The sequence below is a fragment of the Denticeps clupeoides genome, chromosome 11 (genome assembly GCF_900700375.1).
Source record: "Denticeps clupeoides chromosome 11, fDenClu1.1, whole genome shotgun sequence".
NCBI classification, from domain to species: Eukaryota; Metazoa; Chordata; class Actinopteri; order Clupeiformes; family Denticipitidae; genus Denticeps; species Denticeps clupeoides.
In genome coordinates, this window is record NC_041717.1 from 10,441,851 (window position 1) to 10,461,406 (window position 19,556).

Sequence of the window (19,556 nt, forward strand, 5' to 3'; positions counted from 1 at the left end):
TCCGAAATGATCAACAATGCATTCCTTCCCCTGAGGGCGTCAGGCAGCTGCCCACGCACACCCTTGGCAACCCACATTCCTCCAGCCGGGGGAGTGTGGTAAGCTGGAATAAGCTGGAGAGTGCAAGGTCAGGGCACCAACCCAAAATCTGGTGGGGAATTTCCACTCACCTGCGAGCTTGGAAACTTCCAGGCCTCCCAACCACAACTGTCGCCAGCACTGTTTCCATGGCAACGCACAACTGCGAGGCCACCGTGGCTAATGGCTTGTTTCTGGGGTGGCGGTAGATAAAGATGCTGTCGGAGCGGAAGAGGGAGCTGGAGCGGCGAGTCAGCGCCATGATGGAGGAGACCGAGCAGCTGCAGAACACGGTGGAGGACCTGCGAGAGAGAACCTTGCTTCTGGAGCGGCAGTGCCATGAAAAGGACCTGCAGGTGAGCAGCAGGAAAAAATCACGCACATTTACTGTGGCCCGGCTATGTACTTCCTCCGGCCACTTTATTAGAAACACCTGTTGCGTGTGCCTGTGGTGTAAAGGCAGTTGGATATTTTGGGTCGAGTAAAACCAGTAACACACCTTCTACCATGTCTGCATCACCTCTGTGAACCAACTCCCCTCCGCACAATTCTCATCTGACCATGGATCCCAGGATGGGGTTACAGTCTGTAATTTATATCCTTAAATCATACCTGTTAGTGGGGGTGAATTTAAGATTGTGGATGTGTATGCATACAAGTCATTGTGTATATGAGGTGGCAGTGTGTGCATATCAAGTAAATATATATACGATTCTTATGGATTTCATACCCTGAAAAATATCATTCATAAAAACCTATTTTCATCTGTGAGCTAAAATAGACTGCACAGCTATAGCAAGTCTTTATTCTGCCAAAGCACAGAACCTGTTACTCTGAGAGTCTCTTTATTTTATTTGTCTTGAATGGTCTCTCAGAAATGTAAAAATAATAATAAAAATAATAAACTGGATAGTCAGACATGGGCAGTTAGGTTTCTCTCTTCTAGAAGGTTTATCCTTGTCTGCCGTCCTGTGTGCTTCACTCTAATTGTAAGTACTTGTTAATGACTTATCCAGATATTTAACATGCTAGGCAAGCTCACGACAAGGTCCTCAAGTGAACCAGAGTCACACATCACATTTTCCTCCAGTCAGGGATTTCTGACCTACATTCAAATAGCCACATTTGGTATTTGTATAAAAATATGTACATTTATATTTTATGGTATTCATTAGTTGTAAAGTAACACCTTTTTTTTTTTTTTTTACTGGTACCCTCAGTTCGCCATCACTAAGCTGCTTACTAGCACAAACAACATCTGCTGGGATCGGAAGTGCTTTTGTTTAGCTGAGTAAAAACATTCATGTGCGTAACACCAGTTCCATCAGGGGAGAATGAAAGTGATGTACTGATGAAATCACTTCTCCTGAGCAGAATTTGAGGAATGAGGGAGGCTTATGTTTAACATTTTCTAGATTGCACCCCTCCACAGCGGCCTCGGAATTTGCTCAATTTTATAACCTTACACACACTTACGGTAAAAGGTATAAACCAGCTCCACCCCCATGTGGCACAGTTAATCTTGTCTTGCACCAGAGGAACAGAGTCAGCGAAATGAATAAAAAGAAACCTGAACTGGTCTTAAAGTATAATATTTTAGGTCTTAAAGATACATTGGTAGAGTGTGGTCTGTTTTTAACCTTGGCCAAGGCTGGCCACAAAGACTTTTAAATCCCATTAAGAGTCTGTGCATTGTTCCTAAATTACTGTCCATAAGCATTTTCCCACCAACCTGGCGCAATCTGTCCAAAAGAATGCGGCAAAATATCAGTTATATGCTGCTGTGCATGTAGTGTGGTAGTACATAATGTGTGTGTGTGTGTGTGTGTGTGTGTGTTATTGTCTCCTCAGCTGCGGCAGAGCCAGTTGGAGCTGCAGGAAGTGCGTCTGTCTCACCGGCAGCTGAGCGCTCGCCTGGAGGAGCTGACGGAGGAGAGGAGCCTGAGCCTCAGCCCACAGTCGGCCAGCCTGCTGACGGAGATAGAGCAGAGCATGGAGCAGGAGGAGCAGGAGCAGGAGAGAGAACAGGTGGGCACGCGCACGTTATACGTACGCGTGTAACTATCACGGAGCAACATCACAGGCCTACAACTAAAAATAAGACGGAAGGAGTATTTCTCTAGAATTTGTGGTCTGGATAAAAAAAAAAAGTAATTTGGTGGTAGATGGCATTATATTATAACAATTTTTAAAATTTTGACATGAAAAAGTTATTATTATGATTATTATGATTCCTCTCTGTGTCCACAGCTGCGTCTCCAGTTATGGGAGGCCTACTGTCAAGTGCGCTCAATCTGCTCCCAGCTCAGAGGAAATGACATCACCGACTCCGCCCTGTCCACAGACTCCTCTATGGATGAGTCCTCGGAGACGTCATCTGCCAAGGATGTGCCCACAGGCAGCCTGCACGCCAGTTTGTTGGAGCTACGCAGGCTGACGCAGAACCTGCTGGACGGCAACGAGTCCACGGTAACCATCCACAGCGCACCGGCCGTATATTTGTGCCTGTACAAGGCCTGTATTGTCATTCATAGTGCCTGGTTGTCATCGCATTTGGTGTACTCCACTCTGCGTATGTGTGTAGGGCTCTCGGCGCAGCGATGAAGAGGCTCTGGAGGATCAGGTACGTAAGCTGGGCGAGGATCTGAGAGCGCTGAGGGATCTGTATGAGTTGGAGCAGGAGCAGGCCCGCAGGAGCCAGGAGGAGGTGCTACAGCTACATAACCAGGTAAAGTCATCCTGGTAAAAATTTCCTGAGTGTCTCACACCTGAGACACTCACATCACCTTTACAGTCATGCCCAATTTTCATTAACCTGCTTAATGTGCTTCATTTTGAAATTACTAACTGAGATTTAAAAATTGGGTGGTAGTAGCCTAGTGGTTAAGACACTGTACCAGAAGACCCAGGTACAAATCCCATTAATACCATTGTGTCCCTGAGCAGGACACTTATGCTAAATTGCTACTGATTGTAACTACTGATGGTAAGTCGCTTTGGATAAGGGCATCTGATAAATGCTGTAAATGTAAAATGTAAATTGGATACGTTCCTGAGAGACTTCACAAAGAAACATTTTGGCAAGTTGATTTTTTTTCACAATTAATCCATTTGCATACACATTATGAAACTGTTAAGAAAATGATATTTTTAAGTTTCATTAAGAAATTGAATCAGAAATGTTGTCTTTATAATGATAATTATATTGCATAAGCAAGAGTACCTGGGGGGATTACCTTGACAGTGTCTTTGCAGCAATGGGCTGAAAGTGCTCCAAGTTTCCTGTATCTAAGTCTCTCATTGGTTTAAAGGAAAAAAAAAACACTCTATATGTTGTTGTGTAGCCTTCTCTACCATTATTTATGTGATTGTTTCATCTTGTACAAGATTAAAACCAATAATTAATTTTTCTAACCATTAAATTATGACTGGATGGATTTGCATTATCCTTTTGGAATGGGAGTGCACAACAGATCTAATGCTTAGATCGACATTCTGAAGATCTGGAGCCCCAGGAAAACAGTGTGGAAAAAATGCTCTGACATAGGGGATTGGTACAAGGCACAGGGATGGAACCATTCTGTCTTTAAAGGCTTGTATTTAACCAGGCTGCCTTCGCTATTGCTGTTGATATTTTTTATCCATTACCATGTTATATTCGAATAAACATCTTTTATTCTCGTTTGCTTTTAATTTGAACAAAACTGCCATTTTGCTTTAGCAGATATGAAAACCTCAGTGAAAGACAGTTATTCATTTTACGGGTACAATATTTTAGAAAAGCAGCATGTCACTCTTGAGCAGTCATTGCAGTGGTTCACCCCGTGCCTCCTGTACCTTCCCTTCCCTTGTGGCTTTGATAACTGGCAAGCTTTCTCTCCCTCGATCACATCACTGTCTCTTTCACACACAGCTAAGCGTTGTCTGCACTCCTTTATCTGAGAGTCCTTGAGTGTTTTTAGGAGTTTCTTTCTACAGATTCTGACAGTGTGTACTGCTGTCTCTACACAGTTCGTTCTGTTTTACAAAGTCTGTCGTGTTGATGTATATCTAAAAAGGTCACTGAGCTGGTCACAAACATTGTCCGTGCTACCTCAGATACTGTAGAACAGTGATAAACATAAGTTCCTTCACATTTAAATAAACGGCACACAAACTTTCACATATTATCTTATCAACATATTAATCTTGCACCTAATTATCTTGTAGTCAAAACCCAGCCCTCAGGGTCCCCTCAGCTCATCTACGTTCCAACTGATGGCACTTTAGACTTATTTAACCTGGGCATGTCTCTCCTACCATCCTGCAGGTGGCGCTGCTGACAGTGGAAGCCCGTTCCTGGCGGGAAGAGTGTGACCACTTACAGGCTATGGCCGAGGTGCATGAGCCCAGCGAACAACTGCAAAGTGCGATTCGAGACCGGGACGAAGCTATTTCCAAGTATGAAGCTATTTCCAAGTACTGCCTTCTGAGTGCCTTCTGGTAGTGTCACAGAGATAAAGTCCCATTTACACTAGGGGTAGAGCTGAAAACAAATACAGTATAAATATTTGTTTAATTAAGTCTAAAGAGCTTGTTTTTCAAAAAAATGGCAGCGTTTAACAGAAATTCATTGTTAAGACATCACCCATCTACAGTCCCAGATGTAGTCCCTGATGTAATCCCTCTTCAGTTAACCTGTGTCTGACATATGTGCTTGTGTCTTGCAGGAAGAAAGCTGTGGAGATGGAACTGGCCAAGTGCAAGATTGACATCATGTCACTGAACAGCCAGCTGCTGGACGCCATTCAGCAGAAACTCAACCTTTCCCAGCAGCTGGAGGCCTGGCAGGTGGGTTGGCATGAGTTTCACACTGCTGTTGTACACACAAATCTATACAGGTTGCAGCACAGGTTCTATACAGGTAAACATATTGCATATGCATGCAAACACGCATCCAAAGAAATAAATGCAAAATCAAATTGTGCTGCATGAGCTCTATTCAGACTGACCTTTCATATATATATGAAAATATTTTCAAATATACTAGAAAAACTAGTTGTTAGCACTCATTCCATCCACCTTTGATTACACATGAAGTCAATGATAATGAAAACAGAGCCGTGCTGAACCAATTTTATGATTGGAAAAGATGCAGCTCAAGTCAGTTAGGTTTAATGACAGAGCAAATCAAAACTTATTTTTTAAGCAAACGATCAAAGTTACCACACACACACACACACACACACACACACACACACACATATATATATATATATATATATATATATATCAATCAATGTCAACTGATATGAAAAAAAAACATTTTTTTTTTCCATATTGTCCACTCCTACTAGGAGTGAGTCATATTTTACTGGTGCTGTATAAGGTGTAGCACATAGGGAATGTTCGCAAATGTCACCTTCACTCCATCATCCACACTAGACGCTAAACACTAGAATTAAAGCATTGATAATCTGTCTGTACATTTGTTTTAGTAGTGGCCATGAAAATGTGTACAAAACTTGTGTATTTGAGAAGAAAAAAAGTCAAATCCATCATGTAAAATCAAATGTAAATGTGAAATCATCCATCATGAGGATGTAGTGTGCATGAGAGCTGTGGGTCCATTTTAAACTACATTAGCCAAAAATTTCTTAAATGTTCATCTTGTTGCCAGAAATAATCAGCAGGAGGGTACCCTTCAGATACAGACAACTATCAAGCAATCCTTGTTTATATTGTATGTGACATTAGTGAAACTTTCCCACTAGGCCCCAGGTACAGCACTGATTTGGGACTGTTTTATACATGATATTAGACACTGTATATATGTCAGGTACAGACTACCATTCAGTTTACCTTGTTTTCCATGAAAAAAAGTTTAATAAAAAATAATAGACCATGAATAACAAACACACATTTGCTGATTTAACTAATTTAACTTTTTTAACCATTGCAGCTATTTTCAAATATACTAAGATCATTGCAAATGGGTTTAGCAATCAGTGACCAACTTAATAGTCAGTGATGTAGATACATTAGAAAACATTCCATTGGAAATAATTGTTGCTGATAATGGGTCTCTACATTTATGCAGATATTCTGTTCATTAACAGCCATTTATAGCTACCACAGTCAGTCACAACAAGATCAATATTTAATCAAAAAACAACCCATAAATTACCATAAACCTTTGAAAGGTAGTGTACATATATTGTATATTCAGATATAACTGTAAATGGACTCAAAGCTGAGCTGTGTATTCGGAGATTCCCTCCTCTGCCTTCCTCTCCCTTCTAATTATTTCAAACCTTACAGTACGTCCTTGTCTCTATGGCTGTGACTCTGTCTGTGTGTTTGGCTTGTGTGATTGTTTAGTTAATAAGATTGTCTAACACATGTGTGGTATGGGTGGTAGTAGGCTAGTGAGAAACACACCAGAAGACCAGAAGGTCCCAGGTTCAAACCCCACTTACTACCATTGTGTCCCTGAGCAAGACACTTAACCCTGAGTGTCTCCTGGGGGACTGTCCCTGTAACTACTGATTGAAAAGGGCGTCTGCTAAAAGTTTTAAATCTACAACGTGTTAGACAATCTTTGTTTAAATTATTAATGTGTATGATTTTTCTGTTGTTGTCTATATAGTGCCGAGATAAAGGATTTACCCTGATTCATGCATTCTTTGCACTTGTCTCTGCACTCCGAACAACCTTATGATATGACAGTTTGACTTTGTCTCAGCACTGTGTTTGTATGAGGTGTGTGTAAACTACTCCAGTTTTCCTCTCCTTGTGTAACTACCAGCTCTTCCCTTTCTCTCTCCCTGCCTGCAGTTTGCCTCCTCAGGGCTCTTTACTGTGTGGCTCTTGTGGTTTCTGATCTAGTGGCCTTTCTCAGCTTCCGTACCATCCTCTCTCCCTTGTGGTACTCCCTTCCTGCCTTCGAGGTGAGCCTAGGTGTGCCATCTCAGCCCACTCTGGTGCCCACTCATGCCATCTGGAATCATTGTACAAGTATTAGCCTGCCATTCAAAGCCATGGCATGCAGGTGCCGTGGAGATGTGCCCACCCATTAAACCATTTCAAGTCATTCCAGACTAGTGGTTCTCAGCATACCATTAGAAGGAGTCCACTGGAATATGTACTCCTGTTTAAGAACCACAGTTCTAGACCATTCCTCATCACAGGATTTAAAATGACTTCCATTGTCCTTCACTCTTCCGATGCATATTATTTATTATTCACTTTACTGGCTACATCTGACACTATTCTCATTACCCCTCTGCCAGGATGATATGCACAGAGTGATTGACCAACAGTTGATGGACAAGCACCAAGATGAGTGGAGGTCTCCCTATTCCTTCTCAGGAGCCAACGGGAGTTCTCGCCGCTCCTCAGGACCATCGTCCCGGAGAGCAGACCGCCTATCCGACAGAGATAAGAGGCTCTTCTCGTTCTTCAAAAAGAACTGAGTCAGAGCTGAGGGTTGAGAATGTTTAAGAGAAAGGTGTGCGCATAAAATACGAGTGAATGGAGGAATACACTGAGTGTACTGAGACAGTGTACACTGAGAGAAAAGCTGAGCACCATGCTGCACTTTATCTGTCCCAAACCACTAAATCTGTCCATCAAGTCATTTCAAACAGGGGTCGAGGAGAAGAAAGAAAACAGTGGAACTGGCAGAAATTTCCCAGATGCTTGTTGTCCACTGCTTTTAGCGTAGCCATAGTTTCAGATCTGAGTGTAGGAGTGCAAAGCCCTGGCCTCACGGCAAAAGGTTCAGGTTGTGGATGTAGCTGTTTTCAGGTTGTGGATGTAACTCATCCACAACCATCCTCATATGCTCTGCCCTGTTACAGCCAGTGGTGTCAGACACCCTTCATGACTTTATTCAGTTCTTCAGTGGAACTCTCTGAGGCCTTTCAGCCAACTCACCACATCAGAATTTGTTAAAGTTGATAAATGAACATAGGTACACCACCAGTGAAACATTTCAAGACACCTGCCCATTAGGGGTCTTTCTGTCTGCTCCGTTTACATTGTAGAACAGAAGAAATTATGAAATTGTGAACGAATTTATGATGACCTGAAATCCTTCACTCGAGTTAATGAGCATCACATGGATCAGGTTATGATGATGACAGTAGTGTGTAAAGAGATCATGAATGTAACAATCACTGATTTATCTGTTTCATGAAACATACTTTAATTCCTTCTGTTAAGAAAAAAAAAACACTTTCTTGAATTAGATTCTTAGATTCTAGAACATAGTCTCCATGGAGTTTTCGTGTCGTCGGTGGTATCTCCAAAAAACGACAGCGCCTACATCTTACAAGAATTCCTTTGAATGTTGAAATCATTGTTCGAATGTTATTGTTATATACTTGGCCTCAGCTGTTCCTCTGAGACATAAGAATAAATGTTATGAACAGGTGAGATTACGAGATTATGTCAGGTCTATAAAACAAACTTTGCTTTTGCTATTATCAATATTTCAGTGGCTAACCACTGAGGTTTATGGCACAGGGATTGTAAAACAAAAATTTTTGCTGATGAACACATTTATGAGCTGCATAGGTTTTGACTAGTTGAATAGCCCGACAATTCAGGTACAGCCATGGGATTGGTTTGGGCAGCGTAGGGTACTGTGCCTGTTTTGGGGTTCGTTAATTAATGATCTACTGCCATTCCCCCAACGTCTGACCCTGTGGAGAAAGATTTTACTTCCAGCCTATGACAGTAAAGGAGGTACTTCAGATGTTGCCTGTGAGCTTCCAGTGATTGGAGGATGTCTCCCGCACTTCAGTATTTTAGTGTTTAGACCAAACTTACGAGTCTGAAACTCTACACCTCCAGGCGTGTGAGACAATGAGCAGTAAGGTTCTAAGACCTCCCTGTGCAAGTGTGTGGGTGTGTGTGTGTGTGTGTGTGTGTGTGTGTGTGTGTGTGTCATCGCTGGTGCTGTTGAACACACAAGAGTAAAAGCTATGCAGAAGTTCCTCTCCTTGTTTTAAACAAAAATATTGGACGCTGTTGGTGTGGATCAACCCAAAGAGTGACTTTTTATATTTGAAGAGACACAAATAGGTTTGGATGAAATTGATATATTTATAAATGTGCAACTTTTTGGATGAAAAAGAGAAATTTTATAGAATGCCTGTCTGTTAATGTCCTTCTGTTTGTGTATACATTGTTTACAGGGAACGTGTGTACTGGAGAGATGAGAACAGGGAGAGGGGTTTGTCTCGTTAACGTTTTGTCTACTCTGTTCATGGCCAAGAAATTAAATAAGGTTTTGGCAGATTAATTTTGAATACATGATTGGTGACTGATGCATGACATTTTAATATTAGATAAAAAAAAAAAACTAAAATGATTGTTTAGACCACAATATTGATGCATTGAAATGAATTAGGTTACAGCACCGTTGTGAAGACATAATTGGAATCTGAGTATGCACCTTAATCAGTGATCCACCAAAAATGGAATATCAATAGAGGGGAAATTTTCATATTGGAGATTTTTATTATATCGATTGTCTGGCCAACCAGACTCTAGTTAAATGTTTGCATCACAACTGAAATAGTACATTTCAAAGTCAAATCAAATTATATGGAATGTTTTTCATGCTTTAATTTACCATTCAAATGTTGTTTTTGAAATATTTCAGTGCTCTGAATGTAACACCCGTGTCTGAAGCACCATTCTATGTTAAATGTCCATAAATTTCACCCATTACACAATTGATTTGACTCACTGTGTGTATGTTTTGTGTGTGCATATTTATGTGTCTGTGCACTTTGTGTTCTCTGCTTAAGTCAAGCTGTGGAGACTTGAAAAGCAAACATGGTCTTTCCAGGTGTGTAAATGTAAGACTGTAGATACCCTGCAGTCTTAAGACACCAGTGAAACGGCAGATGCTTCCTTCATCTTAACCAATACACCTTTGATTGTGCTCAGTGTGCTGTGTTGTGTTAGAAAAAATCTGAAAGCATTATGAGCAGAAGAAGTGAGCAGTGATAATACCTGATTAAAATACACTTAAGTTCAACTAAGCAAATATTACAGTAAGATGCAGATTATGGAAATGAATGAGGGCTTGCACAAGCAAATGTGTACGGATACTGCATATATGTATTTATATGGAACACTAAATACTGTAATCATACACATTCTTGTTTCAAATGGACTGTATATATGCAGTATGAAAGACTTTTTGTATTATGTTTTATTCATGTAATATAAAAAAGACTAAACAAATACTGTTATAGGTATATGGGTTTATATTGGGGAAAAAATGACCTATTTTTTGGTAAAATGCACAGTTATAGATGGTAATGTGGGAATTTTGTATGAGGGGAGATCCCAAAGAGAAGAATTTTGGATCATGCGAGGGCCACTGCAAAATAATAATAAAAAAGACAAAACCAAACAGGCCTCAGGTGTTATTACTGGGTCCTGTCTTTCAACCAGGTAAGACATGTATGGCGGATCTTCAAGAGAACTGGATTCATCAGTGACGCTGCATCCACTTGGCTCTTGGCGGTGGTTCATTTCAGGCACATTTTAAAAAATGCAGCATCTAAGATTTTGTCCCCTGAAAAGTTGAAACTCTATTAAATGGTGTGGTATATCACCAGAAAGCTGTTCACCTCCCCCTGTCTGCACTCGGACATAATATAAAGACACATAAATATTAGTCAGTTTTCACATAGGATCAGTAAAGGGAGAATGTATTCATGGTGGTCAATGACCAAGCAGCTGGGTGAATTATCTGGTGTTTTCTGTTTAATTCGCTTACCTGTTAGTAACCAGAGGCGGTACCTACAACATGACAGAATAAAATCCCAGGGAACCATATTTCTTCTTTGTCCTTTCAGACAGGACAGACACCTCCAAGGAGTTTGCATGCTCTTCCCCTGTTGGACTGGTTTCCTCCAGCCATCCAAAGTCATGTACACTTGGTTAATTGGAGACTCAGAATATGTGTAAGTGAGTGGTGTATGTTTGTGTGTGCACCCTGACCTGGGCGAGTCCCCGTTCAGTGTCCAGAGATGTGCTTTGAGACCCTAAGTAGGACTGCTGGTTACTGTCATGGCCAAAAGTTTTGAGAATGATACAAATACTGGTTTTCACAAAGTTCACTGCTTCCGTTTTTTTTGGCAAATTGCATATACTCCAGATTGTGATGAAGAGTGATCAGATGAATTTAATCCCAAAAACCCATTTCCACTGCGTTTCAGCCCTGCCAAAAAAGGACTTGCCGAGATCATTTCAGAGATACTCTCATTAACAGAAGTTAAAGAGTGTTGATGAGCACAACACTGGAGATCATTCTGTCAGGCTGGTTGAGTTAAAATAGCAGACTGGATGCTTTAAAACGAGGATGATGCTTGTAGTCATTGTTTTTACTCTGTTAACCATGGTTACCAGCAAGGTTAACATGTGCAGTCATCATTACGTTGCATAAAAAGGGCTTCACAGGCAAGGATATTGCTGCTACTAAGATTGCACCTAAATTAACCATTGGATCATTTATCTGTTCTGGTTTAAATTCCTCTGATCCACTGATTCATCTGATCACTGTAAGATATTATAGACCATAAAGGAATTTTCTGATGTAGGTATAATTCGTCAGTCGCAAGTTTTATTATTAAAATCAATCTTGCACATAAAAAAACTTATATACAGACAATTTCATAACAGTGTAAAATTTATATGGTCATTGTGATGAGCTCAAAAAATATTTAAGGTATTTCACCCAGTTCTAAGTAACGGTTACCGTAATATTTTTTTTGTTCAGTCTCTCTGTGCTGATAATATAGCAGCAGAATATAAATTGTGTGCGTGTATGTGTGTGCACTGATGGAGAACTGGGAGCTGAAGTGTGAGCAGTGCTGGTGACAGACTGGTGACCAGGATCTGAGGTGGCAATGGTGATGATTTTCTGACATCTGTTGCCTGACAGAAACTCAGAACCTCAGTCTCAGTCCAAACCCAAACATAAACCCAGTGACCTCCCTTGGGGATATTTCCATGGCAATAACATAGGTTGGAAAGCACTTCCATGGCAATGATATTTTCTATCTAATAGATGGCAATATCACAAAAATTTAACTGAATAAAATAAAAACAACAAGCCTGCAGTGAACGTTCACAAGCAAACCACTAGCATGATTTTAGCTGAGGGTGGAGCTCAGTCTCTTCGCCATGGTAACTAGCAGGCCTGCTCCTTTCTGTCACCAGAAGATCGACGAGAGGAGCGCCTTGGCAACAACAAAAAAAAAAAACCTCTCATTGATAAGTATTACATTAATAACCATCATCCACACTTTCGTTTAAAAAAAAAAAAAAAAAAAAAAAAAAAAATTCTGTAACCAGCTGCAAAAAAAATTGTTACTTGGTCAAAATTATATTTAAAAAAAATATTATTTTTTTTTATTGGTGGTCTTGAATCTTGGAGTGCAATTGAATCATGATGTGTTTTCAACTCTGAGTACTGTGATAGCACCCGTTATTAAATATATTAAATATAACAAAGTGGCCTGAATTTCAAATAAAGTCTACTAACATCTGTACAAGGTCCAAACGGGACCTACTCCTTGTTCCATAATTCATAGTTTCTTTATTAAATCGACCCCCCATCCCATGTTAACAGTCCTGCTTGGAATATGCTCCACTAGCAGCATTTCTTCTTCCGCCTGCTTTTGGTCAGTTTGACCACGTCATTCTGTTGTTGCTGCTGTTGCTTGGCTATTGTCTCCTTTTTGGCTCGGAGTACCAACTCTGTGATGCAGTTAAACATCTGGGGTGGAAAGGGAAAAACAGGCGTTAGAACCAAGGGTCCAGATCAGGCTGAAGCTGGGTGTTGGCTGCTACGATGTGGCATCACACATCAGTACCCCACCATTTACACCAGCTTGTGTAGAATTAGTCATAGAATTATGCATTAGCACCAAGTAACAGCACCTACAAACTAAATCCCACTACACTAGTGTAATAATAAAATCATGGTTTATGGGCCGTTTCTGTGCCGGGCTCCACTCATTAGGAAAATACCCACGATGCCCTGCTCGTGGCATTGTAGGGATATTACCTCCTCCACATTGACGTTTTCCTTTGCGCTGGTTTCAAAAAGGCTGATGCCCATCTGCTCTGCAAACTTCTGAGCGTCGTTTGTCTCGACGACTTTAGAGTTGGGATTGTCGTTTTTATTACCCACTGGGAATAATAACAAAAGAAGAAGTATTTGCTGATCATGTCTGTTTTCTTCAAAGGAGTACAAGAACACTATGACACTTCTTACCTAATATTCGACAGACGTCATCACAATTCTGGTTTATCTCATGTAACCATCTCTTCACATTTACAAAGGATTCAGCACTAGTGACGTCATATACTACTATTACTCCATGTGTTCCTCTGTAGTACCTGCAGAACAGGGGGGACAGTAGAACACTTTATGCAGCTCAAATAATAATGGATTGTAATGTTTAGTCTCTAATAATAAAAAAAATGCCAAATGACATATGACATAAGCAATAGAAACAGGATACATAATTTTTTTATTTAATTACAAATGAACAGAATTCCTACAGAAATTCTACTTTTTGCCATATCATGACTGCCCACAAGGTGGCGGACAAAATTAACAGAGTACCACAACAGGCATAACATCACATTACAGGAAGACTATACCCTTCACCCCCATGTTAAAGTGCTGGAAACCACTCAGAGACCCAGAACTGTCCTAGATCTCTGTAACCAATCATTTTTAGCATAATTTACACTCTGCACAGAAAAAGTATGTACCAGTCGGAGCGAAAGACTATTTACTAAAAATACTTTAAAGAAGCAAAAAAAAAAAAACAACAACATTTTTTATGACTATATCTACTTTAACAATACAGAGCATGCATATACGGTCAGTGTACAGGAAATAAATTGGTAGGAAGAGCGAGTCGAGCAGCTAGGAAGAAGAGAAAACAAAAGCAACAGACTATGTGGCATAAATAGAATAGAAACTATTCCAGAGACAGAGTGTATAAAATCTGTCATAACCTCTACCTATGTCTGTCGGAGCATGAGAAATAAGATTCAATTGATATTCCCAGAACAGGATAAGGATAGGAATAGGATGGCCTTTCCCTGCTTTTCATTATGATACTGTACCAACAGCTTAAGATCATTGATAATTTTATAGTGAAAATTATCTGGCCAGCTCGAATGAATGCACTCTCCATCATTAGTGCTAAACGAAAATGTTCAGCCGCACACAGTAGAGTATCAGACATACTGATGCTTGTATTACAAAAGTCCCTGAAACAAAAGACTCCACTCGCCGAAAAAGAAGAGAAATATACAGCGCTGAAGAGTTCTGCAAAACAAAGTTTACAATAGATGCTCAATGTGCTGGGTAAAAGAGAGAAAACGAATGAATGAATAAGAGAATGAGAGAAAGAAAGAATGCAAGCTCATCCCTGCGCTCCTGACCGCTGCACCACAGTGGTGGTTGTCGAGCCAAAGCCAAAAACACAAAGAACCCCTTTGACAGCACAGCTGAGGGGACACAGTGTTGGCCCAGCCTGTCACAGCACCCCATAAGTGATTTATAAAGGGAGCGAGAAGGGTGCCAGACACACACACACACACACACACACACAAATTCACATTCACATAATGTCACGAACTTCAGTGAAAACATTCAGTTTCGTCAACACAGCCTGGCTACTGACATCTAACGTCAGCATTTCAGGTTGATGCCTAATATAAACCCCAGATCAGAACAAATTTAAATAGATTTCACATGTTCATTCACCAAAGCGTTGCCCTTAAATACTGAAACCGTCTTTAATTGCACGTCTTCACACCGGAGCACCGTAACCATGTTCTGTTCGCATAGGCGAAGCGCGGCAGACCACATGTGCGGCTTCGGCTGAAGACTGTCGACATGCAGCCCTGGTGCTTCACACAGCTGCCGGCACCATGACAGCGGCAAAATCCTTACTGGACCTCAAGATTAAATCTCAACCTGTGCCTGCTGTCACTTTCTTGCTACAGTCAATGCAAGTGCTATGCAAACTCAGGATACCAGATGGTAGCTTAAAAAAAAAAAAACACATTTACTTTGGTGATGTGTAGCCTCATCTTTTAATTTATCTGAGGTATAGACTAGGGTGGAACCCAGATACAAGTGAACACTAACACTACATATTAAATCATGACAATAAAGAAGAGAAGCAAACATCTTTAAGCCTTTATTCATATGTTTAGGAAAACGAAGCCAATGATCATCTCTCAAGGTGTTTCACTCTCTTCCACTGAGCCAGACGCACTATTTTTATTATTAGTAGTATTAAACTAAAAATGCAAATTTAATACAATTGATTAAAGCCATTGACCTATGGCATGGTTACATAAATTGTGTGAAAAAAATTATATTTAAAGAATAAATTACCAGAAACATTACAAGAACAAATGGTACAACATTTAAGTCAAGTATATTATGCTTTGCCCTCAGCATGTCAGACTGTGAGGATTTTTTATTGAAAGTAACTTCATCTTTTGGCCCATCACCACCATCTCATCATTAGAATCAAAGCACTGAAGAGACTGTGCAAGTAAATTCAAATAATTTAAAAGTAAGTTACTGCAAAAGGTTTATAACTTAAAAAAGGAGCTACTAGAAATAAAAAGTGCACATGAACAGTGCACATGAACAGAAGGGCAAAAGGCCAAAGCCTCCGCTGTAGATATTAGCTGCACAAAAGTAATAGTATATTTAATTATACTCTACACCATGTAGGCCGTATGACATTGTCTACTGTTACTCACGTGGACGTGATGGTGCGGAAGCGCTCCTGTCCTGCTGTGTCCCATATCTGCAGCTTCACCTTCTCCCCGTTAATTTCCACCGTCCGGATCTTAAAGTCCACACCGATAGTAGTGATGTAGCTACCTGTGTTCATATAACAGGCCCATATATATATATATATAAAAATAATAATAATACATTTTATTTATACTTTTACATTCTCAAAGTGCATACAAAATATAAAATAACATTTGGACAGGAGACAGCATTTACTAACCTGAGGGGAATACAACATTAGTAGTGATTTTACAACATTAGTAATCAGTCAACATTTGCTGACCTTTCAGTTAGAAAATGAGCTCGTACCTGAAAAGGTGTTGTCAGCAAACCTCAAAAGCAGGCTGCTCTTGCCCACCCCTGCAGCAGAACACAGAGAGAAGAAGATGAGAGAATGAGACGGCACGGCGTAGTCGTATCTGCTATCGGGCGATATCCGCGTCGCCGTGTTGTCTTTCATTGGCTGTTAGGCCCAACACACAGGCGTGTAGTTAAAAGGTGTTCAGACGTCCTCTCAGACGTCAGATCCTGCAGAATTTCCAGGAAACATGGAAAAATAACGGAGAACTAGGTCGAAAACGGTCCCGTAGAAGTGGACAATGTCACCGAGGTGACTATACCACCATGATTCGTTTTTACGATACAGAAAGCTCAACTGTTATCAATTCTATGTGGCCTCTCAGTTTTTCTCTCCTACTTCCACTATACCTGTCGCAAAGTCTATCAAGTCTACACTACCTGCCATGCATCATAATCGCAATATTTCTCGTGAAAATACTTTGGAAAGCGCGGCACACAGATAAATCCTGTACCATCTGCTGGACCTCAAAAAATATTTCAGATAAAATAAACAAGAATAATAACAACAACTCTGATTATAATAAAACTGAGAACAAAGCCGGTACTGAGAAGGAGTCAGTCTGACTGGAAGCAGCATTCCGGATCTATATTCTAATTCTTCGCCCCTAGAATAAACACAGACGGTAGTGTCGCAGCAGGCCGCTCTGCATTGTGGGCAGCCAGCTGCAGGGCAGTGCCAGGGCGGGCGTGGCTTTAATCCCTGCCAGCTGCCGCCACAGAGAACCTTCTTCTCTCACATCTTAACTGGTTTGTGTGGCAGCCGTGTAGTCCTTTCATAAACGATCATCAGTTTTACGACGTTGGCGAACACACGCCGAGCACTAATGCAACCAAGATGTGAACTGCGTTCCTTCAGGTCACGTAATGACTCATAATAGCGGCCCTGCTGCTCCATTAGCACCCTTGTTAAAAGTTTAAAACATGCAGCATCACTGGGAAAGTTGCAATAATAATACTTCTAATGCAATAATTACAATTACAGGGAACCATTCACCTTCCCAGAAATACATCATCTAGAACACACAGCAGCGACATATACGTGGTCAATAGGGGTGTTAGAATATATCATGATATATTGCTGTATCGATATTTTCTGTGGTGATATTGCATCAATATGGGGAAATGAAATATTTTAATATATAAAATATATAAATTTACAAAATTATGTTCTGAGATGTTCTTGGTGTTTTGGCTGTACACAGCATCTTGTATTTAAGTTCTACATTCTCAGCGATGAACAATATCACAATATATCATGATATAATCGTATCATGAACCATGCATCGTGATACGTATCGTATGGTGAGATCCTTGCCAATACACACCCCTAGTGGGCAAGATATTTTTAGACGTTGCTTAATCAAATTTTTTAAACAATCAATTTTCATGTGGAAGACAGTAAAATGTGATGCATTATGAGCTTTATTTCTAAATACAATGCTCAAAGCATTCTATTGTGGAGCTGGAAATGACTTTAATTGAACATCTGCATAAATGTAGCAACAATTAATCCTGAGTTGCAATGGATAGCTGTGTTCATTAACCAAAGTCTGTTCATTTAAATAATTCACTTATAATTGCTAAAGATTTTTTAATAGTCTTAGTACAGATAAAGTCAGAGTGGCAGCACAGGTGGAGGACTGCAAAACAAGGACATTTCTAACTGAAGCTCTGTGTAAGAACATCTCAACGCTGGTTAAAATGATGGAAGGTTCTGTGGTTACCTGGGGTTCTAGCAACAACAACCACAGACGTCTACAACCCACAAAGTGACCCAGCACGGCCTTCCACATGGAAACGACGCTCAGCACAGCAAACTCTCAAACGTACATCTATATGATAATTCAAAACGACTTCCTGTCTAGGGCATCGTGGGTCGTACTTTTCCAACAAGCACCACAACGAGCCAAGAGCCACAGAAGAAAGGAGAACAGATGACAGAATCTGAAGCTTCTGAAGATTTCTACAAGCGGCACGGCGTTAGGCCGCCATCAGTCGGGACTCGTAACGTACGGACCAGGTGAGGTTACTGTGTCCATCAGGAGAAACTGCCCGGTCTGCCCCGGTCTCGTGTACATTACAACTTTACGCAGAACAAGTGGCATCATGGTTGCTTCCCTCCCACCATAAATTCAGCGATACACACAACACGGTGGCATGGCACCACTGGCATCCACATTGTAAAATTACACACATGATGATAAGGAATTTCGATGATGGTGGAACTGACAAAAAAAAAAAAAAACGACTTATTTGTCTTTGTAGAATGAGAACAATAATCATGACAATGCTGTTGATGTAGAAAGCTTTTTAAAAAATAAGATCATGAATTGCTCAATCTTTACAAAACAATGGGAAACATAAAGAACGTGTACGGACAATGCATCACTAGAACCATCACAATATATTGCCACATGGGTTTATTGCCCCTGCCACTCCTTCCTATCTACTCAACGTGGACAGCAAATTAAACTCGTTTTAAATCATCAGAGGCCACATATCACCCACTGGTTCCGTGAAGCTTTAAATCCAATGACAGTCCTGACCTCAACACCTTCACAAGCAAAGTTTTTCCCACCAGGCTCTGGAAACCAGAGCAAGCAAGACACAAGAAGGACCTGATCACAAGATCAAAGCATTTTAAGCAACGTGCCCCCTGACCTGTATGCTGTACACACTTGACCTCTGACCTTTAACAGGGGTCGATATTTGGGGGAAAAACGAAATTCCCAGTTGCAGTACAGGGGCCTTCCCGGCTCACGTTCCCGGTTCCCCGTCGGCGAGGGGGCAGAGCGCGCACCGCCGAGCCCGGTTCCTGCCGCGCGTCCGCGGCATCGGCTTACCGCTGTCACCGATGATGAGCAGCTTGAAGAGGTAGTCGTAGTCCCTGGCCATGCCGCACCCACGCCTTCCGCGACTCGGTCCGAGCCCCCGGGTCCGGAGCCAAGAGAAAAGATCCCCCGGCGACGAGGTCGAGGCACCTCTACAGACCGTGCGACGGCTTCCCCGAAAGCCAAGAGGCTGTATCTCCGGGGCGGTTGGCGGCGTCAGCAGTTCTCTCGGTCGGCAGCGAGCAGCCGGAAACTCGGCTTCCTTCTCCGGTAGTAACTGCACCCCGCTCTCGGGGTTGCCAGATACCGCGGAATAATAAAGCGAGGAACAAATGCGCAATGATTCGGCTGGATGTTGTATGGTGGTGAAGGAATGAGCTTTTTTTTTTTAAATGTTTGTATGAAAAAGTATCGCACATAAAACAAAAAAAACG

General features: G+C 41.1%; 2 protein-coding genes across 6 annotated transcripts in view; one reads left to right on the plus strand and one right to left on the minus strand.

Annotated features, from left to right (window-relative positions):
• Positions 1–9,805, plus strand: part of bicdl1 (BICD family like cargo adaptor 1) — a 28,010-nt gene extending 18,205 nt beyond the window's left edge. For 2 of the 5 annotated variants that reach the window (XM_028996693.1, XM_028996694.1), the window contains 7 exons: positions 288–434; positions 1,930–2,106; positions 2,329–2,547; positions 2,663–2,806; positions 4,388–4,518; positions 4,788–4,908; positions 7,350–9,805. In XM_028996693.1, the coding sequence (XP_028852526.1) occupies positions 288–434; positions 1,930–2,106; positions 2,329–2,547; positions 2,663–2,806; positions 4,388–4,518; positions 4,788–4,908; positions 7,350–7,532 (1,122 nt within the window). In that variant the 3' untranslated portion in view covers positions 7,533–9,805. Of the gene's footprint in view, positions 1–287; positions 435–1,929; positions 2,107–2,328; positions 2,548–2,662; positions 2,807–4,387; positions 4,519–4,787; positions 4,909–6,706; positions 7,008–7,349 lie in introns of those variants that run through there. The other 3 variants (XR_003751279.1, XM_028996696.1, XM_028996695.1) reach the window with 3 other exon arrangements.
• A 2,640-nt stretch (positions 9,806–12,445) lies between these two features.
• Positions 12,446–19,400, minus strand: rab35b (RAB35, member RAS oncogene family b). Its single transcript, XM_028995392.1, has 6 exons — positions 19,135–19,400; positions 16,241–16,291; positions 15,895–16,018; positions 13,367–13,491; positions 13,157–13,281; positions 12,446–12,865 (listed from the first exon to the last, which is right to left on the minus strand). The coding sequence occupies exons 1-6, from the start codon at positions 19,184–19,186 to the stop codon at positions 12,740–12,742; spliced, it is 603 nt and encodes a 200-aa protein (XP_028851225.1). The 5' UTR covers positions 19,187–19,400; the 3' UTR covers positions 12,446–12,739.
• Positions 19,401–19,556: the final 156 nt, after the last annotated feature.